This window comes from Myotis daubentonii, chromosome 12, assembly GCF_963259705.1.
Source record: "Myotis daubentonii chromosome 12, mMyoDau2.1, whole genome shotgun sequence".
Taxonomy (NCBI): domain Eukaryota; kingdom Metazoa; phylum Chordata; class Mammalia; order Chiroptera; family Vespertilionidae; genus Myotis; species Myotis daubentonii.
Window position 1 is genome coordinate 21,769,031 of NC_081851.1, and position 21,337 is coordinate 21,790,367.

Consider the following 21,337-nt stretch of genomic DNA (forward strand, 5'->3'; position numbering starts at 1 on the left):
CCCGGTTCCCTGCAGTTCTTCTGATTGCTCCTCTGGTGCTGCCCACCCTTACAGGGTGTGTCTCCTGACTAGGGTTTATGCCAGGCTCTCTAGGACATTCCCCCTGTTCACACTCCCTCCCTCAGTCTTCATTTCTATCTCTATGCTGACCTCTTTCTCCCTTGAAGCCAGACTAGAGCCCCACGCTGCGACTGCCGCTCTGCAGTACCCACTTGAATGTCCCCCAGGCACATTAAATACAACCCATCCAACACCCAGCTCACCAGCCTCCCCCCAGAGCTGCTGTCTCTCCAGAACTTGTTTGCATGACTAGCACTGCCATCACAGCCAGAGACCTAGGAGGCAGCCTGGCCCCTCCTTCCCCCTCACTCCCAACTCCTGTCATCACTAACGACGGTCAGTTCTACCTCCTGAACATCTCTGAACGCTCATCATCTCCGTTGCACACCAGCCACCATTGCTCTCATCCGCGCCCCCATTCAGACCCCTTTCCTTGGAGGAGGACCAGTGTAAAACTGCCCAGGGGCCTCCTGTGTGCGAGGTAAGGCTCCAAACGCCTTCCGGGGACAACTGAAGCCCTTGAGCATGTGGCCCTTGATTAAATCTCGGACCTCTTGCCCAGAGCCCCTTTACGGGTCCTCACCTGCCAGAGGCTGGAGAGCCTGCTAATTAAACCACCTCTTCGGGAGAATGCCTGTCCTCTGAGCTGGAGATTTTGCCTCCCACTACCCCGTCCTGAGCTCAACACAGTGCATGTGAGACAGGGCTGCTCAGATGGTGTAAAAGGCTGGACCCGGGGTCAAAGGTGGTTCCCCTCCCCACTGCCTGTGTCAGCTTGCGCAAAGCACTTCCAGCCTCAGGTGTCCCCTATGTAAAACGGTGCCATCACCCCTCCTCTCCTCAATAATAAGCCAGAGGTTTGCCTTTGTCAGCCAGCGCGCTATAATTTGGTTTCTTCTGCCGCATTTGCCCAACGATGGGAATGGTGCCCTGCTCAGAGGCAGGGACCCGACACGGGGGAGGGGAGAGCGGCGCCCAGGCCCAGGGCACAAAACGTCAGGAAGCACCCACTCAGGTCGCTGTGAGGGAAGGGCGCCGTCCTGCCGGCTTCCGCAGATACCACTAGAGGCCTGAAGGCTCCATCGTGGGCCCGCCCCTCCATCGTGGGCCCGCCCCCAGCGTTGGACCCGCCCCCAGCGTTGGGCCCGCCCCCCAGCGTTGGGCCCGCCCCCAGCGTTGGGCCCGCCCCTCCACCGTGGGCCCGCCCCCAGCGTTGGACCCGCCCCTCCAGCGTGGGCCCGCCCCCAGCGTGGGCCCGCCCCTCCAGCGTGGGCCCGCCCTCCGCACGTGACTTCCGAGACAGGACGCAGCGTCCTGCTGCTGGCCATCGCTCTGGCCGTCGTTCTGGACGTCACCAAGAGCGCCGCCTCTGCCCACGTCTAATTCGAGAAGCCGAGGACGCGCTGCAACTGAGGTCCCCCTGCGGGTCCTAGTCTGGCGACTTGACACAAGTCCCTTGGCCAACTCCAGACCGCACCCCGCGAGCCTGGTCCGATAGCGCAGGGCGCACTCCCGACCGCCGCCGCTGCCAGGTAGGTCGGGTTCCGCCGGCGTGGGGGCATCCTCGGGCCCGCCCCTCGGACCACGCCTCCGGGCTCGTGGGCGCCCACTGAGTGCAGGGGACCTAGCTGAGCACGTAGGGAAACCGAGGGACGGCCCGGGCGCAGGGCGTGGGGACTGAGGGTGGGACGCTGTCCCAGGCACACACTGTGTGCTGTTTCCTCCTCACGTCGCTGCATCCGTTGTCAGGGTTGGATCGAGCTCGGGCTTTGGGGCGGAGGGAACAGCTGATGCGCCGGGGCCCCCTTCTGACGGACACCTTGGCAGGTGACGGCTCCTCTTGAGGCCTCAGTGCCCCTTCCCGTAAAAGGGGGCGCACTGCCCGAGGGGATTGTGGTAGGACGAGTGAGAACCTGCATGTGCGGTTCACGTGGGAGGGCACAGTCAGTGTGGGCCGGGGGAGAGCGGGTGAGCAACCAGCCTTACCCTGAGGCGGCAGCCGGCAGGTGACCAGGTTCCCGGAGCGTGGCCGAGAGCAGGCAGCGTGCCTGGCATGAGGCTCTTTTGGAGGACCCTGCTTCTCACCAGTCTTCTGGGCTGAAGTGCCCTAGGCGGGGTGGGCTAAAGCTAGAGTATGTTGCTGGCACACCGCCTGGTTTCTGAACCAAGAACTTCAGTGTCACCTGGACATGGATTGAAAATCCATTAACCTCTCTCTTAGTTTTTACATCTGCAAAATGGACTAACAATACCTACCTTTCACAATTATCAAAATCAATCAGACTGTGGATAAAGCACTTAAATGACACCTGGCATTCAGTGGGAGTGATTACTGTTGTATATATTTTAGCTGGTAGAGTGTCTGAACGCACCCACTTTGGCTAGACCAGTGGATCTCAACCTTGGCTGCACATTAGAATCACCTGGGAATCTTTTTAAAATCCTGATTTCTGGGCCTCATCCTCCGGAAATTGTTTCTTTGTTATGGGGTGGGGCCATAACATTAGTAACAAAGAAACAGAATTACCGGAGAATGAGGCCTAGAAATCAGGATTTTAAAAAGATTCCCAGGTGATTCTAATGTGCAGCCAAAGTTGAGAACTACTGGGCTAGACCAACCTTTATCGGTGGCATGGTTAGGCTTATAAAGGGCAGGAGGCTTGAAGCCCCATTTTTCTGGTCAAATTCATTGGCCAACACAGTAGTTAGATCAGTTACATGCGTCTAATGTGTCTCTAACTGAACAAAGCCGATGGAATCATTAGATGGGGTCTCGGAGTCTGGGACTAACCGCCACATGCCTGAGCATAAAGGGCTGAATTTAAAAGCAAGGAGCCAGGTAGGGGAGGGACTGTTTGGAGGTCAGACTTAGGTTAGAAACAAAACAAAAGGGATTTCTCGTTGAGCGAACTGGAACTTGAAGCAGGGTTTGAGCCCTTTGGTACCTTCCAGGTGATTTGAAGAGGGAGGCACAGCCATGCCTCCTGAGGTTGACACTCACCAAGCTTCCCAAGTAACGAAAAGTCAGCCCCTGCTCAGGCATTTGTTCACTCAGCAGAGAACAGCGGAGAGCCTCTGCGTGCCAGGCACAGTGGACCAGAGGAGACAGCCTGGTGATGCCCGTCAGGCCTAGGCCCTGCCCTTTGCAGCCTTTTCCCTCAGGCAGCCTGGGCTCCGGCAGGAAAAACTAAACATTTACTGTCTGGAGAGGCAGGTGGGGGCTGCCCCTGGAAGGCTGGAGCAGGGGGTTATGGCTTGGTAATGGGAGCGGTGGGAAGCATTTTAAGTAGGAGGGTAACCATCAGATTGCCATTTAAAGAACTGCTATGGCAGGTGTGAAGCCATTTTCCCAGTGGTCATTTGCGAATGGTGGGCCCCACTCTTACCTAATGCCTAGTCCTGCTCATCTTTTTTTTTTTTTTTTTAACATATTTTATTGATTTTTTACAGAGAGGAAGGGAGAGGGATAGAGAGTTAGAAACATTGATGAGAGAGAAACATCAATCAGCTGCCTCCTGCACACTCCCCACTGGGGATGTGCTCGCAACCAAGGTACATGCCCTTGGCCGGAATCGAACCCGGGACCCTTGAGTCCGCAGGCCGACGCTCTATCCACTGAGCCAAACCGGTCAGGGCTAGTCCTGCTCATCTTAGCCCAGCGCAGCTCAGCATCACTTCAAGAAACTAGTCCAAGCCCTACCCTGGGAAACCAGACCAGCAGGGAGCTCTTTGCAAGGGAGCAGGGTAGCCTCAGCTTTCCTTTCTCACCTGTCTTACTGAAGAGCCTTAGAAATCTTACATGACAGCAGCTTCAGTTAATAAAGGGGCGAGCTGAGGCCGTGGAGGGCTGATGATCCACGGTCACAAAACCCCTGTGTCACACTGCCTTGGTCACCCTTGCAGGACCCTTGATTGTCACAGCAGGAGCCCCATTGCTGAATCTTATCAGCTGTTAACATCAGTTTTCCTTGTGAGCAGAATGGCAGGGCTGAGTATGTCTCTTCTATATGTTTGCCTTAGTGGTGCAGGTACAGTGTGTGCTTTCAGAAAGCGCTGGTTGAAGTAACGCTGGCTTCCCTGGCACCTAGCGTAGGGCCTGACATGAAGTAGTTGCTCCCCTAGAAAGGTTTCATTATATGCATTGAATTGAGCAAAAAACCACCTTATGACGCATAGAGGGTGAAATAACTTATAAATCCAGACCACTTCCATGGTGTGCCAGGAACTTGGGCTGGAACTCGAGGAACATGGGGATCCTGATGATGGCTCCCACTCCCTCTGTACCCTGTGACCCACTGTTTTCTCCATAGACGGATGCTGTTCCCTGCTAGAAGGAGGTTGCTCACGGCTCTGCTGCAGGCTCAGCGCTGGCCCTTTCAACCCTCCAGAGACATGAGGCTGGTGCAGTTCCAGGCACCCCACCTGACCGGACCTCACCTGGGCCTGGAGTCAGGGAATGGCGGAGGGGTCATCAACCTCAATGCCTTTGACCCCACACTGCCCAAGACCATGGTAGAGTTCCTGGAGCAGGGAGAGTCCACTCTCTCAGTGGCGAGAAGGTAAATCAGCAGGCAGCATCACCCTGTGGTGGTTGCCCTGGGAAACAGAACCAGCAGGGAGCTCTTTTGCAAGGAAGCAGGGTAGCCTCAGCTTTCTTTTCTCACCTGTTCTCTTAGTAAAGATTCTTAGAAATGTTACATGACAGCAGCCTCAGTGTACAGTGGGGGAAACTAAGGCCCAGCAAGGGTGATTATCCAAAGACCACAAACTCCACTTCATCACAACTTCCCTGGGGGTGAAGTTGCTGCCTGCCTGAGGGGTGTGGGACCAGGAGTCCTAAATAGCATCTTGAAAAGTTGGAGGAGTGATTGGACTCTTGGCTTCTTAGGGGAAAGAGAATTGCATGGAGGTTTTCTTAAAGATGATTCTTGGGTTTGGCCTAGATTAGATGGTGACTTCCCAGAAGTGGAGGAGCCCTTGGCATTTGGTCTAAAGGTATTGATGAACAGTAAAGACCACTTTGAGATATCGTTTTACCTATTAAACTGGCAAAAATACAAATGTTTGACAGTATACAGTGTTGGTAAGAATATGTTTCCCAAACTTCATGTTCTCCTAAGATTGGAACCTACTTCCATATCTGTCAACAGGGAATTGAGTTTGTCTCTATAGTGCAGTAGTACACAGCCGTAATAAACTGTTATGGCGAGATCTTTAAAATATATCTATATTTTTAGTAAGGTGTATATAGTGTGCTATCATTTGTATAAAATGACAGGAGGAGAAGAATAGAGTAGCTGTGAAGAGCTGCATAGGACACTGTGTCTCTCCAAGGCTACAGCGGGTGACTAGGAGAAAGGGTAGAAGAAAGGCCTTCCCAGTTACTCCCATCTGCACCTTCTGAATTCCTTTACATGGACATGTATTGCCTGATGGGGGAAAGGAAACTCACATTGGATAAATTTTAAACCGTGCTCTGATGTCAAAGAACAATACTGGCCTTGATTTTCACACTGACTCTGATGGTTGATAGATCTAAAAAATATAAACAGCAAAACTTGCAGCTGCTGTGGGATCTCCCCAGCGTGCCCAGGACTGCCGGCTGCTCCCATCCAGCCCCTCTCTCCTGCTCCGGTCTCTGCAGAGCCCTGGCTGCCCAATTGCCAGTCTTACCACGGTCAGAGGTGACCTTCCTGGCTCCCGTCACACGGCCAGACAAGGTGGTGTGTGTGGGCATGAATTACGTGGACCACTGCAAGGAACAGAACGTGCCCGTGCCCAAGGAACCCATCATCTTCAGCAAGTTTGCCAGCTCCATCGTGGGGCCCTACGATGAGGTCATCCTCCCTCCTGAGAGCCAGGTCGGTGCCTCCCCATGGCCCTCTCAAGTCACGGGGGCCCATCACAGAGGCGCAGCACCCAGCTTACAGGAGCCACCTGCAGTGCATTAAACAGAAACTACAGGGGGTTATACAGTAATAAGCCTGGCCTCAGGAAAAAAAGTTAATAGAAGAGAGCTTTCCGTTATTTCTAGTTGGATTACAAAAGTAATATACTTTCATCGTAGGGACTTATAAAACTCAGCATGCACCTTCTAAGAAAAAGGACAATGTCCTACGTGACCATAATACCTTTATCACAACCAAGAATATTATCATGAATAACCTCTGATACAAAGTCCAACTGGGAGGTGACTTTCAATTTGGGTAGTTTTATTGTTTGCTGACCCAGGATCAAACAAGGTCACACATTGCATTTGGTTATGTCTCTTTGGGACCTGTAATTTACAGATCCACAGGAATCCATGGACTTTTTCTCAAAGGGCCTGTTAGTAAGTATTAGAGTTTGAATGCCAGTAGTGTCTGTTGCAACAGTTCAACTTTGCCACTGCAGTGTGAACACAGTCATGGCTGATACATAAATGAATGAACATGGCTGTGTTCCAGGAAAGCTTTATCTACAGAAACTGGCAGCAACCTGGATTCACCCACAGGCCGTACTTTGCTGACCTCTGTCTCTGACCAACAGCCTACTGTCATTTTCTTTCCCTTTTTTTTTTAAAAAATGTTTTTATTGATTTCAGAGAGGAAGGAAGAGGGAGATAGGAACATCAATGATGAGAATCATTGATCAGCTGCCTCTTGCACACCCTCCACTGGGGATTGAGCCTGCAACCCAGGCATCAAACTGGGATTTCTTGGTTCATAGGTGGATGCTCAACCACTGAGCCACCCTGGCCGAGCCCGTTTTCTATCTGTTGTGACACAAGTTGTCTCAGCATGTCCCATGGTCTGGACTTGTCTGATTGTGTCTTCATGATCAGATCCAGGTTAAACATTTTTGTCGAGTTCTACACAAGTGTCTCAGTCCATTCGGGCTATGATAACAAAATATACTGGGTGGCTTATAAACATTTATTTCTCACAGTTCTGGAGCCTGGAAGTGCAAGATCAAGGCACTGATAAATTTGTGTCTGGGAAGGCCATTTCCTGGTTCCTAGAAGATGTCTTTCCCTGTGTCCTCACATGGTAAAAAGGGACAGGGAGTCTCTGGGGTCTCTTTTATAAAGGCATAATCCTACTCATGGGGGCTCTGCCCTCATGACAATCACCTTCCAAAGACCCCACCTCCGAATACCACCACATTGAGTGAGGGGTAGGTTTTAAGACATGAATTTGGAGGGACACAAACATGCAGTCTATAGCACAGATGTATCCTCACACTGCGTCCCACTGGGAGACTCCTGTCAGGTGCTTGAAGTTTGATCACTTGGTTTACTGGCTGTTCATTAGACCTCTCCATTGTGAAGGTGCATTTCTCTGGTCTGGTACTAAGCAGTCTGTAGTTGTTTGAGACCATGGGACTATCTTATTGCCCCACTGATTCATCTAAGGATTCCCTGGTCATCCTTACCTTACTCTATTGCCCCGGGGGTTAGAAAAATGTGATTTCTCACCATGCCTTCTATTCTTTATTAGCTGGCATTCTGTGAACAAGAGATGCCTCCTCTTTTTTTTGTCCATTCCTTTAGTATCATGAATTTGATTTTTATCCAACATGTTGTAATCCATCATTTACAGTTTTTACATGCAAATGATCTGTTTAGCCAGCGGGAGGTTCAGGTTGGCCTTCAGCCCCATCCGTTTTTGAGCACTTCCTTGCTTTCTGTCTAGTACAGGCTCATTAGTATATTAGACCTGGAATTAGCCATTTCTCCAGGGAACCTGGTTCTTTCTAGTGGGGTGCAATGCTAGAGATCACAGTCAGTGTCAGGTGTACTCATAGTAGCTCTGGACCATTCCAAAGAGCAGCCAATTTAAAAAGTTAGATTGTTTCTTTTTTGTAGCACTTTGCTAAAATGGGAAAAGCTGATTATGTTTTCATTTTCTGTGGCCTGTGTATTTTTGGGAATTGTTTATTCAAGCCTTTTGCCCACCTTAATTTTAGCATGTTGATCTTTTTATCATTTAAATGAGTTAATGCATTAATGCACTAGAATGGCGCCTGGCACACAGTAGGATTAGCTATTATTACTTGGTATCCATCCCTTTTTGGAAGTATTAAGAGTGACTTTTAAAAATATAGATAGATAGATAGATACTTGTATTGATTGCAGAGAAGGGAGTGGGAAAGAGATAGAGACATTAATGATGAGAGATAATCATTGATTGGCTGCTTCCTGCATGCCCCTCGCTGGGGATCGAGCCCACAACCCAGGAATAGGGCGTGACCAGGAATCAAACCGTGACCTCCTGGTTCATAGGTTGACGCTCAACCACTGAGCCATGCCGGCTGGGCAAGAATGACTTTTAAATTCAGTCCCCAGACTAGCGTTGCTCCTCTAGTCAGCATGGGAACTGTACCTGCATCAGTGGTGCTGCCTGCTGTTGCCCAAGGTTTATGGGTGTACAAGTCACTCCCCCTGCCCCTGTGGTTCGTTTTACGACTGTGGGCCAGCAGTTGACCCCACTGGTGGGGGCCCAGGCCCCAAGACATGCATGCAGTTCCTCAGCACTGGGAGAGGCCCAGGGCCAGGCAGTTTACTGCTCCTTTCCCACTGCAGGAGGTGGACTGGGAAGTGGAGCTGGCCGTGGTCATTGGGAAGAAAGGCAAGCACATCAAGGTGAGGTTGAGTGGGTGGTACCCACTATCCCTGGCCTTAGGAAGTGGTTGGCTTGGGCACTTGCCTTGTTCCTGGCCTAACACTTTTGGTGAGCTCTGGCTACTAGCCTGGGATAAAGGCTTTGTTATGGGGCTGGTGTCACTGTTATCTAACCTCCAATCTGGCCAAATCCCCTGCCCCCATAGGCCACAGATGCCATGGCTTACGTGGCTGGCTTCACTGTGGCACATGACGTAAGTGCTCGTGACTGGCAAATGAGACGCAATGGAAGGCAGTGGCTGCTGGGAAAAACCTTTGACACCTTCTGTCCCCTGGGTCCTGCTTTGGTGACCAAGGACAGTGTAGCAGGTAGGTCTCGGACAACACCCATGACGACGCACCTTGCTCTGCTCGGATATGTCAGAGCCAAGAAATAGCAACGTTCAGGAAATGGGAGTGTGGGGACAGTTCAATGTGGAGCCCCCTCCCCAGCTGCCTTTCCCTGATTCCTTACAGAGCAAGTCTCAACCTGGGCTCGTGGGCCTTCTTCCACATCCCCTCACCCTCTAGGGGACCACAGCCAGAGGTGGTGAATCTGCCTTCATCAGGCGAATTACAGGCCACAGTGTTCCCCTAGTGGTGGTTAGGCTCTCTGGCTGCCACCATCTGGGAGTCTTTAGGTTGGAAGGAAGCAAGGCTGGCCCTTGAGCATCACAAGGAATGGCTGTCACAAAGCCCATGCATTTTCCTGTCAGGGAGACAGGACCTTGCCCAGCCACTGTGGCCAGGGCGACACTGGCTACCAGTAGCAAGGGCACCAGGTGCCAGGAAGAAAGGCCGTGGTGCAGAGGGCAGAGCATAGCCATTTGGGTTGGGGTGTGTGTCTGGGGGGTTTAGCCGTCAACAGTGAAGTTGTGTTCTGGCAAGCTCTAAGAGGGTGTGTTTGTAAATGTGTGAAACAAAAGTTAAGATAAAAATGTGGTGAGCCAGGACACTTACTAGTGAGCCACCACCTGCCAGTCAGGTGCAGGAGGCTCACTGCCCTGCTCCTGCAGTTTCCTTTTTGCATTACAGGTGCTGAGTCCTTTTTATTATTGTCAGCCTTTGCTGTGGATAGACGTCCATTTTTTAAGGCAAAATTGCCATTTTTTCCCTCACCCTGGAGGGTCTGGGACACATCCAGGTAGGGTTGAGGAAGAGCAGGAAGAGGCCCAAGGTGGTGTTTTATGCATTTCAGATCCACACAACTTAAAGATCTGCTGCCGGGTGAATGGGGCGGTGGTCCAGAGCAGCAACACCAATCAGATGGTGTTTAAGACAGAAGAGCTGATAGCCTGGGTCTCCCAGTAAGTGAGATGAAGCCCTGCCCCACCACAGCTACCTGCAGCTGAGCCGAGCCCTCCATCCCTGGCTGTGGCCCCTCAGCCCCTGGTCCCACCTGGCCCTTTTGCCTGCCCAGGTTCGTCACCCTTTACCCCGGGGACATCATCCTGACGGGTACCCCACCAGGTGTTGGTGTATTCAGGAAACCTCCTGTCTTTCTCAAGGTAGGTTGGCTGAAAGGAGGAAAGGGAGAAGGACCCAGAGGCTGACAGGTGTGGCTCAGGCTTGAGAAACCCAAGCCTGTGTATGTATGTGTAGATTTGTGTGTGTCAGACTAAGGACTGACAACCTGGCGACCACTCCATTGCAGAAGGGCGATGAAGTCCAGTGTGAGATTGAAGAACTGGGTGTCATCATCAACAAGGTGGTGTGATGGCTCCTGCTGCAGGTCCTGGACTTAAGAGGCGGGCATCCATTCTCACTGTATGGGGCAAGGCCCAGTGCTTGCCCCCTCAAGGCTCCTCATCTAGTGTGTGTTGTGGGTGGAGGGAGCCTCTCCTCTTCAATAAACTTCTCAGACTAAGTCAGTAGCTTGACTTCTGCCTGTCTTTTAAGGTTTGTTTCAGGGATCAAGATAGGACATTGCCACAGGGTGGGGAAGGAGAGCAAACACTACATACCTCAAATCACACTGCTGGGCTTGGAAAGAGGACTTGTCCAGTCCAGGCCTCTCATTTATCACACCAAGGGACGGAGAAAGCAAGAGGCAATGAGACAATCAAACCTCAATGATTTTATGGGCAGCCTCTGGCTCCAGGGCTTGGTGTGTTCTGGGGCTGAGAAGTCTCAGCACAGGCTTAATCCACAGTTCTAGTCACAAATGAATTGCTGGATGAACTGTTCCAGCTTCTCCTGGTTGTCCTGTCTGGCAAATGTAGGGGACAGGTGGAGCATGGGGCCTGCAGGGCTGGGCTTCTGCTGCAGCACCTGTGCCATGAGAAGGACTGTGAGCACTCACCATGGGGAAACCTGCAGTGAGACCTCTGGCCCCTTAGGCCATAGGGTTTGAACACAATGCAGCCTCTTACACTGTCCCAGTAGAATAAAGTGGTGGTTTGGGAGACCAAGGACAGGGAAACCATCCCATCTCCAACTCCTGTCACACCTGTTCTTGGGAGACACTGGGGAAGACCCAGGGTGGGCATAGGTGGGCTTCCCTGAGCAGCTCTATCAAGATGGAGGCAGGGGGCATAGGAGGAGGGTGAGAATGGCTCCGCTCACCCCCAAGTCTCTGAAGGTCCAGACAGCTTTGATGGCGAGACTTGGATCCGCACACTCTGGTGAAAGAAAGAAGTTGAGCTCTAGTGGGTACAGAGAGCTACTGGCTTACGTGTCTCTTTTGTCAAAAGAAGGAACAACCCAGGGCAGGGCTCAGACTGCACTGCACCTAAAGGCCTTTCTACTCCAGCCCTCCTTCCTGGAGTGGGGCTGTCACTGCCCAGTAGAGGGCAGCAACCACCAGCAAGCCCCTGCCTCCTGGGTGCCACCTGGCTGCTGGGGACTCACCGAAAAACCCGTCCTCCTGGGCAGTGGCCTGCAAGAACTGGAACAGCTGCTCCACGTAGCCCGACTCTGTGGGGCAGAGGACACTTAGGCCTGCTGGCACAGGCAGAGCCTAAGCTCTCAGCCCCTCCGTAAGGATGGCCAGGAGAATTCGGGCCTCACCAGTGTCGGGCAGCTGGCCCTGGTGGAGAAAGGTGGCAGCCTGTGCAAAGGCCTTGAGCAGCGGGTTAAGCAGGCGGCACAGGAAGAGGAAGAAGTCGGGGCAGCGAGACTGCTGACTGAGCTGGAGGGGGACAGACCAGGTCAGGGCAGCTCCCACTGTCTCCCCTGCCTCCTTCCCCAGTGGCTTCTCCCAACGCACCCTGAAGTACCGGCCCTCAGCCTCCTCGAAGTCATCGCTGTCACTGTCACTATCAGTAAAGTCCCCACTCTGTTTCCACAGCAGCTTGGCCCTCAAACGCTGTCGCCCTGTGTCACAAGCCTGCCGGGAGCCTGGGGTCTGGGAGCCGGAGGAGCCATTGGTCTCTGTCAGGCTGGCCAAGATTCAGCCCTGAGCCCCCAGATCAGGTACATGGCAGACCAGGCACATGGAGGAAAACCAGTAAAAGCAGACCTAGGGACCTCAAGAGGCCTCTTGGGGCCACACAAGACCTGCTGAGCCAACTTGCAGGGTGGGAGGAAATAGGCACCCACCCTCAAGGTCCACGGCCCTGTGGATAAGAAATGTGGGGGCAGGAGGAGTGCAGAGACCCTGAGCGGTACAACTGTGCAGCCCTGTCATGATAGCTACATGGGCCCAGGGCTGGGATGGTCCACCAAGTCCCAAGGCACAGAATGGCAGAGGCAGGGGCTCTGTCTTCAGCGGCCCTGCCTACCTCCTCAGCAACCAGAAGCCCACATTGGATGAGACGGTCCAGCACCTCCTGACAGTAGCAGTAGGAAGACTGGCAAGGCTGGGGAGAAAGGCGTCCATGTAGCTTCAGGAGAGCCAGGCAGGGCTTAAGGGCAGGGGAGGGGCAGGCACAGCCCCTCCTATAACTGAAGGGGTGCCAGGCCCAAGTGGGTCGGTGGGAGGCCTGACCTGCAGCAGCAGCATGTCCTGTGGCAGCAAATGCAGCAGCAGCAGGACCTGGCGGTACAGCTCGTTCTGGCTCAGCAGCTCGATGCCCTGCAGCTCCCAGGGCCCCTCTGGTGGCACCTTGCTTGCCAGCAGCGCCCGAACTGCACAGGCTAGAGAGGGGGCCAGGCATGAGGAGGAAGCCATCCCCTAATCTGACACCCTACCCATCCCTGAGCCCTCAGGACTCACCACCCAGGGCCTCGCTCAGGAAGGCAGGCAGCAGCTGGGTGCTCAGGCGTGCCAAGTGCATGAGGCCTGGGCCGGGCCGAGTGACCACCAGCAAGTCCCCCTGGTGGATGCGCAGTAGAGCCACGTGTGCTCGCAGCAGGCTCAGAGTGTGCCGCACCAGGCACCGCAGCTGACCTGAGAAGCCCACGTCAAAGCCACGCAGCAGCGTTTCCTCTGTCAGCCAGGAGAACTCCCCCAGGAGCTGCGACAGGTACACACCCTGGTGGGCAGCACCAGGGCTGAGCAGCAGGGTCACATCCCTTCCCCAGCCACCCCCCATCTTCCCCTGTCACACTGCCTACCTTCTGGTGTTTAAACAGCAGCAGCGTCGCCATAATGGCTGTGCTCATCACTGCAGAGCTTGCCACACTGGCTGTAGCCGGGATTGGGGGATGCTGGTCAGGGGCCTAGGTCCAGTAGCCGGTTCCATCACCCAATGTTTGTGCTAAGAACAGTCCTGCCCTGCCTCCCTGGCAGCAGCCTGCCTCCCCTACAACTCTACCCCAGGGAGTTGTGGCCACCCTCCCTGCCGGGTGCTTGGGGAACCACCTTCCCAGTGGAGAACTGGCGTTTACCAAATGTATACGGAGACAGGCAGGGAGCCCAGGGACCTTCCCTGCCTTATAGGTCTACCCACCAACCCACAGTCTCTGCCACAGAGGGGCACCTAAGAAGACAGTAGTAATGACCATTTTGTTAAGAGTCCCTCTGTTCCAGGCACTGTGTTAAGTCCCTCACGTGCATTGTCCCAGTCAGTCAGCCATTTACAGTGCAGATCAGAGAGGTGAAGCGGTGAACTTGAGACAGGGCCAGGGTGACCTTGGATCCAGGCACCTGCACTCTGCACAACCCATACTCTGCAGCTCAGGCAGCCACCTGTGGGCGCTCGCTAGGGGCCCCTCATGTTCCCCCTGGCTGCCTCACTCCTCACATATCCCAGGTGGGCCACACGTGAGGGAGGGTCAGGTACAGAAACCCACTTAGAATGGAGGGCCCCTAAAACCTGCTAACCCAGAGAGAAGGAACAGCCCAGGACCCTCCCCAAATGCCCAGACCTAGTTCCCCTCACCATTCAGGATGTGACGGCTCAGCCTCCTGACCAGGAGCTGGTCTTCTTCCTTGAGGGCCAGAAGGGGCCCAGTTATTGGGGTCCACTCCTGCTCCTTCTCAGTGTCTGGGACGACAGTACTGGGATAGAGACAGATCATAGGATGAGGGGAGCCAGCCTAAAGACAATCTTGGGGAAGCCCAGAGCTTTCTCAAAAAAGGGTGTTTCCCCAGCCCAGCCCCAGGGCAGGGATGGCTCCCCAGCCCTTTCCAGCCCCTGCCATTTCCCACACTGAGATTAGAGGTAAGGAGGGGTGTCAGGCTGTTCTAGATGACCCAGAATATCTGATGAGAGGAGGCTGGAGCTGGTAACGTCTATGGGTATGTGTTGAAGGACTGCTTGCTGGGCCCCCGAGATCCACACCCTCCCCTGCCGCTATCCCTACCTTTGGCCCAGCACAATGGGCTGCAGCAGCTGCTCCATGGTCTGCCTGCTGCCCCAGCAGCTTCTTGAATTGATGGTGTATTCCTGCCCAGAACAAGACTCTCAGGTGGCCTACCTGCCCACCAGGACACCTGCACACAGCCCACGGAGGTAGGTGAGACACTCCCTGCAGTGGCTCTGAGGGCCAAGCTGCCAGAAGCCCCACGACAGACCACAGATCCTCCCAATTTTGCCCAACAGACATCATACCTGCAGGGAGAAAGGCTGGGCCAGGTGCACACGGGCACAGACCCGGGGGCCACAGCACCAGCCTCGCAGGCTTCGTAGGACAGCCAGAGCTCCTGTCCACAGCCCCTGTGGGGCTGTGGCCTGCAGGAAGGAAGGGGCTAAGGGAGCTGGCTCACCTGGAGCAATGCTCTCTGCTCAACTTTATCTTGCAAACTGGTACATGACCAGGACCTCTCCAAGCTCATGTTCGCATCCATGAAACGAGAAATCCCTCCCTAGTGGGGTCTTTGAGGATGAAATAGAGGATTTCTGTATCAGCCGGGCAGGCGCCACGGGATGATGACTGTAGGGGGAGAATTCCTTTGCACCTCCCTGACCCTAGCGCTGAGGGGCACTCAGCCATAGGACATAATACATTGTGCCTCCTCTCTGGAGTTGGTGTCCACTTGGAGTCCCAAGTGACAGGAGGGTCTCACATGGTGTGTATCACATGCATCTGGAACCAGGTCATAGGTGATGGCCACCGGCACCAGCATAGCATCTTGGACAACACCCATCTGGACCGCCTGCACCACCAGTCCCAGCCAGGCCTGGCCCAGGGCTGACAGCCAAGGCCCCTGGGTCCCAGGGAGCTCTTCCAGGAAGATGAGCAGGGGCTGCCCACTGACCAGCAGCTGCTCCACAACCTGGAAGGGGTGGGGGGATGGTAGCAGAGGCAGGTGTCAAGGCCAGAGCTGCAACAGGCACTGATACCCTGGCCTGGGCCCCAAACAAAACCACTGGGGGCACTCACCGCTTGGACCACAGCCCTTGCAAGAATCCCTTCGGAGCTGTCCAGGGAGAGGTTGGCCTCTGGGGGCAGGAAAAGCGCCCCAAGCTTCCTCAGCAGAGCTCTGTGGGGCACAGGGCAGACAGAGCCTGATGAGAGAAGGGGCTCAGGAGATGGGACCAAGCAGGAGGCTAGAAAGAGCCTCAGTCCACCCAGGGCAGCCTGGGTCCTGCCAGAACATGCTGAAACCAGGTATGGCCCCAGAACCCATAGCTGACCATCTGAGCCCACAGGCTGAACTGGTAGAAGGTTGGGAACAAAGAGGCCAGGAAGAGGGTCTGGGGGTAGCTGCTGCCAGCACACCCCCATCCACATCCCCACATCCCCATGCATGTCTGGGGGCACAAAGCTTTTACCTGAGGATGGGGGAGCAGGCACATGGGTCCCAAGCCACACGGACCACGCCCAAGCCCTGGGAAAGCAGGACAAAGGGCAGCAGGAGCCCATCCAGGAGTGACTTGTGGGTAGAAAGGAGGACGAGCGGCGAGCCCTGCTTGGGGAGAGCCAGAAGGAAGTGCCAACCCGCCTCCACCCTGACGATGCAGGGAGCTGAAACCAGCCACAGAGTGACAAAGGGTTCAGCTGGGTAGTTCTTCCTTGGAGCACATTTCCCAAAAGGAGAGGAGCTCTGTCGACAACTTTTAAGGTAACGCACTGATGTAATGATTGTTAAGACCGTGACGAAAAGACATTAGAGGAAGCCCCCTGGGAGCAGAGCTTGAGACACGAAGAGATGGCCATCAAAGAGCAATGGCGTTTTCCCACCAGGCAGTGAGGCTGGTCCTGACTAAGGGCTCGGCCTAGCTCTGCTCCTGCCATCTCATCCCATCCCATCCCATCGTGAGGAGGGCTTACCGTCTGGGCGGCCTTGTGGACCATCTTCATGTGGCCCTTGTGGAGCTGCACGTTCAGGAAGAGGCAGTTCAGGAACCGCAGAACCACCCAGCTGAACAGCCTGGAGAGCAGCGAGGCCCCGTCTGAGGTGTGGCATGCACTGCCCATGACACAGGGCCCCTCAGCATCTCCCTGAGCCTCCAATACTGTCCCCACTTTACAGAAGAGGAAAGTGAGGCTCAGAGAGATTACAGAAACTGCTGAGTAGTAGAGAAAGCTAAGAGGTACTGGACTGGCAGGTGGGCCTGACACCACAGCCCATGCCTGTGAGATGCTGACACCCCCGCCCCCCCAGGAAGACCTCATGGTGCAGCTGCTTCACATCAGCTTCAGAGCATCTCCCTGCCCCCGTTTACCCCAAAGGAGATTAGAGGACTAAGACTCACTCCAGGCATAGCCTGGCCGGCTCTTTGCCAACTGCTGGGAAAGGTGAAATAAAAAGGGAGGAGTTTGTGATATGAGAAGGAAAAGGGATAGTTGAAGGGGACTGGCTTAAAATGAGGGCGGGCGCATAGGTGCAGCTAGCCTGAAGATGTGGTGGACAAGCATCATGTCCTCATCTGATGGCACAAGATGGAGCATCAACTGACAGCGGGTCAGGATGAGAAAGACAGTCTGGATCGGAGCCTGTGCCCCTTGCAGAACTGCACTCAGAAGGAAGCAAAGCCACACAGTGTGTTCTTCTCTACCAATGTCTGGCTGCTCAGTACAGAGAAGGCAGGTACCGGGGTTCAAAGGTGCCTGTGATTGTGCCCAGTGACTCCTTCACAGGGGCGCTATCCTCATGAGGAGCCCTGGAATTGAAGCTGCACCAGGAGTAGCTGATACTATAAAGGTGGCCAGGTCAGGGGACTGGATGTCTCAACAAAGTCAAAAGGATTTTCATGTGGAGGCTGGTCACAGTCACCAACCTCCTCTACTCTCGATCCTTCCCAGTTAACGTTTCAGTTCTGTCAGGACAGCTGAGTCTGACACACACTTCCCTGCACCCTTTTTCCCTCCGTAACTCACTCATCCTCTGGCTTAACTTTAACCATCATCGTGTGCTAAAGCTTTGCAAATGTACATCCCTGGTCTCAGCCCTCTTCTGAGTTCCAGACTCACATAAACAAATGCCTCCACCAGCATGTCAGGTGTCTGAAACTCTGTATCCAAACATCCTTTGTGGGCCAAACACACTCCTCCCAAACCCGCACCCTCCATCCACACCACCAGGTGCTTGACCAGAAAACGGCTCTCCCATGAGTTCTCCCCTTTCCCTCACTGTCCCACCCTGACCTCCAATCCGTCAGTGAGTCCTGTTAGTTTCAGATTGGTCTCTCAGTCCCTTTTTCCAACCTCTACTATCACCTCCCATCAAAGCCATCACCATGTCTCACCTGGACTAACAAAACAGCTTCCCAGACAGTCTTCTGATCTCTACTCTTGATCTCAATTAATCTTGTTGTCATTCCCTACTTTCCATTAGTTGTCACTGCACTTAGAAGTCAAATACAAACTTCCTGTATGGCCCTGTGTATCTGGTCCCTTCTACCTCTGATTTCATCTTCAGCAGCTCACTGCCAGCTTCCAGCTACCACAGCTTCATGAGCAATCCCGGCCCTTTTCTGTGGCCACAGCTCATGCTCTTCGCTCTAGTGGGACTGTTGGTCCCATCCTTGCACCCCTTCCTCCAAGGCTGGCTCCCTTTCCCCCTTTCATGTCTGGCTTTCAGGTCTCTTACTGCCCTCCAGGTTCTCTGAGTCCCAGCACTTATCCCGTTCTTGCAGCCATATGTATCTCTGTTCGCTTTGACATGTGTACCCCTTCATTCCCCCGGGAACAACACTGTATCTAAAAAGAGCCCAGACTGTGCAAATGAATGTGAGAGGGAGCAAGTGATGACAACAGGATGAATTCGGGAGGGAGCATGGGGACCTATAAGATGGGGAAACCACTGCCTGTCTCCCTCTCTCCACAGGAACCTGACCTGGGAAGAGGTGAAAAGCTCGAGGTGGGTACTGGAATCTGGGCCACAACCAGAGGCTCCTGGGTGAACCCAAAATTCCCAACCCAGGACAGTCAACACCCAGGCCAGCAGTGGTGAGAAACTGGGCTGGAAGCTGGGGGCTGGCTCAGATCAAAGCCCCATCCCATATCCAACTGGTCCCACCATGGAGCCAGATGTCCTCAAAAGGCCAGTGTCCAGATCAGGGGCTCCCTCAGGCCCTCTGGTAAACACACCATCTGGCTCCCCAGTGGGGGAGTCCAGTCCTTCCCCAAGCACAGTCAACACTCACTCTCCAAAAGGGCAGAGGCCTAGCCTAGGGACTGAATGTCCCTCAGCACAGTTACCTGAGCAGGAAGGGGCGAGGCGGGGCCTGGATGTGACCCAGGATGCGCTGTACCTCCTTCTTCACTGAGCTGGGCACCTGGCCTTCCCCAGCTCCCCCTGGAGCCCTCCCTGAGATGACATCCTGTACCCTATGGTGTGAAGGGAGCGGTGTCAGGCTGGGGCATGGCTAAGGTCCCTCAGGTCACTTCCCTCAGCCCAGGGCATAGCTTCAGACCTAGGCAAAGCTAACACTCTCGAAGCCAGCCCTCCCAACCTCCCCTGCCTAGAGGTGTCATCCCTTCAAGGATCCCAGGAGTGGCAGCCCAACCCCAGTCCCTGCTCCTCACCCAGTGCTTTCCATGACTTTCTGTGAGGCATCCCAGCAGGGGGGTATGTGCTGCTCCAGGGACCACAAGAAATAGCAGAGCCTCCGAACCAGCCAGCCCCGAAACCTGAACACAGCCCCGGAAGCAAGAGGAAGATCTTTCAGAGAGCTTACCTCCCACTAAGGCCCACAGAGGGCAGTGCGTCAGGGAGGAATCACACCCAATCCCATGGCCAGGGAACACCTGAGTTTGGCTTATCACAGAGCAGGATGAGGAAGCACCTGCCCACCTGTGCCCCATTCCCACCCACTCGCCACTGAGTGGGGTACAGGTTCAGGGCCTGACACATAGTGGGCAGCCCATCAATACTAACAGAAGGAAGCACAGGTGTTTCCGCAGTTCCCTGACTTTCCTGCCTGTGGGTATGGAGCAAAGGGTAGGGGCCCTTCTTCCCCACTGAATAAAGAAAATGACACCACAAGCAGGAGCCTAGCAGTCCCACACCTCAGGGCCCTGCCCACCCCCGGCTTTGCCTACCTGGTGTTCTCCTCCTTTACCAGGATCACATTGCAGAAGCCCAGATCCATTATGCTTCTGTGGAAGAGGGACTCCTGCCCAAGAGGGGCAGGGATGGCATGTCTTTGGGGGCCTTTGCAAACGGCAAAGGAAAGCCCCTGCTCTGCCTTCTGTAGTCTCTGCCTGATGGACTACCGTGTCTACCAGGAAACAGGACTGTATACAGCATTTCCCCAAAGATCCTGACGCTCACTCAGGAAAAGGGGTTCTGCGGCCAAAGCGGAAGGGCTGCATTCTCTACAGCACCGCCCCCCTGCAGAGTGGCATATTCAAGCCTCTGAGAAGGTCTCTCGTCTACCGCAGAGAACATTCACGTAGCCTGGATCTCCACCAGAACTGTGGGTTCCATAAGCACCAGCACACGAGGCGTGGACCCACACAGTAGGACTTCAAGCCCGTGCTGAGTGCTGGGTGACTCTAAGTGGGCAGGTCCCCCAAACTGAACAACGGGACTGTGCAGGCATGGTCAGATCCTAGCTCTCTGACCACACCCTGTCCTCTCAGGTGCCTCGCACTTCCCCACCCAACTCTCCCAGGGCTGCGAGCCAGCCCCAGGCCAACCACACAGCCAGTACCAGTGCTTCCATTCCCGCTAAGACAAGAACAAAGGCATGGGCAGGGAGGGCCAAACCTGGAAGGGCATAAGGGAACCACAACCAAGCTACCTCAAGCTCCCCAGGCTGGGGCCCAGCTCTACACTACTCACCCAGCTCTTGGGGGTGCAGGTCTGGCAGCAGCGACCCACAAAGGGGCGATATTTCCCGAGGAATGGGGTGACAGCCTCCAGCTTCATCCCCAAGCCCGAGGTCCATGGGCTAGTCTGGAAAGTGGCCACAGGGAGGGGTGAAAAGACTCAAAGTCCTTGGCAGAAGGAGGGAGGCTCTAAGAGTGAGGTGTACAGGAGGGGAGGGGAGAGGGCAGAAGGTGTTCTGGGAATGGAAGGGGCCATACTACCTCCTGGCCATTCTGGCTACTGCTCTGCTGAGCTTGGAGTCTGGTTCCCAACATGGTGTCCATGGGGGGTTGGGAGGGCTGTAAGATCTGAGAACCAGCCACTTCTGCCTCTCTTCCTCTCACCACAGCAAAATGACCTGGGGAGAGATGGAAGGACAGAGGGGGTACTGGAGTCTGAGCCACAACCTGGAAGTCCTGATGTGACCACCAAATTCCCATCCCTGGGATAGAGAGACGACACCCAGGCCAGCAGTGGTGAGAAACGAGGCAGGAAGCTGACTTAGACCAAAGCCATGCCCTTTACTCCACTGGACCCACCACGGAGCCAGCTGTCCTCAAAAAGTCTCAGAGTCCAGATCGGGGCCAACCTGAGGGTTAACGTAACAGAGGCCAGTTGTCTTACATCAGCACCCACCCTGCCATATCCCAGCACAGATGAGGGCTGCACTGGAGAGTCAGACCCTTCTGTGCAGAGGGAAAGAACAAGGCTGGGTTGGCAGGAGGGAGTTATGAGACGGCCAAAGAGGAACAGGACCATGGCGGCAAGACCACCGGGTCCTGCTCAGCTGCTCTTCTCCTCCACACCAGAAGATGGCACTTCACCTACTCAACCATCACCCGAATGTGGACCAGGTACTAGGTGGGGATAGCTGGGGAGTCAGAACACGGAGAAATACCACACAGATCTGTCTCCAAGGAATGCTCTTCTTATTGGAAACAAGACAGATTTTTCTGAAATCCATCCTCCCATAGAGCCCTCTAAGTAGACGATCCACTGGGTTGCTCCTCAGCCGCTCCTTCCCATAATACTCCCCTGAACTAACAAAT

General features: G+C 54.5%; 2 protein-coding genes across 3 annotated transcripts; one reads left to right on the top strand and one right to left on the bottom strand.

The window, feature by feature from the left end:
• The first annotated feature begins 1,369 nt into the window (after positions 1–1,369).
• LOC132213078 (fumarylacetoacetate hydrolase domain-containing protein 2A) lies at positions 1,370–10,575 on the top strand. 2 transcript variants are annotated; one of them, XM_059659124.1, is made up of 9 exons: positions 1,370–1,592; positions 1,810–1,883; positions 4,371–4,619; positions 5,705–5,921; positions 8,624–8,683; positions 8,869–9,031; positions 9,900–10,008; positions 10,122–10,209; positions 10,356–10,575. In XM_059659124.1, the coding sequence occupies exons 3-9, from the start codon at positions 4,375–4,377 to the stop codon at positions 10,416–10,418; spliced, it is 945 nt and encodes a 314-aa protein (XP_059515107.1). In that variant the 5' UTR covers positions 1,370–1,592; positions 1,810–1,883; positions 4,371–4,374; the 3' UTR covers positions 10,419–10,575. The 2 variants fall into 2 exon arrangements, with proteins under 2 accessions (XP_059515107.1, XP_059515106.1); XM_059659123.1 differs by lacking the exon at positions 1,810–1,883.
• A 193-nt stretch (positions 10,576–10,768) lies between these two features.
• Positions 10,769–20,669, bottom strand: GPAT2 (glycerol-3-phosphate acyltransferase 2, mitochondrial). Its single transcript, XM_059659125.1, has 21 exons — positions 20,510–20,669; positions 20,262–20,375; positions 19,517–19,590; positions 19,001–19,105; positions 18,674–18,802; positions 16,301–16,400; positions 15,802–15,935; positions 15,410–15,509; positions 15,093–15,302; positions 14,638–14,757; positions 14,390–14,472; positions 13,966–14,084; positions 13,199–13,269; positions 12,858–13,116; positions 12,630–12,778; positions 12,424–12,501; positions 11,910–12,047; positions 11,711–11,831; positions 11,552–11,617; positions 11,267–11,322; positions 10,769–10,972 (listed from the first exon to the last, which is right to left on the bottom strand). The coding sequence occupies exons 1-21, from the start codon at positions 20,570–20,572 to the stop codon at positions 10,856–10,858; spliced, it is 2,406 nt and encodes an 801-aa protein (XP_059515108.1). The 5' UTR covers positions 20,573–20,669; the 3' UTR covers positions 10,769–10,855.
• Between the last annotated feature and the right edge of the window lie 668 nt (positions 20,670–21,337).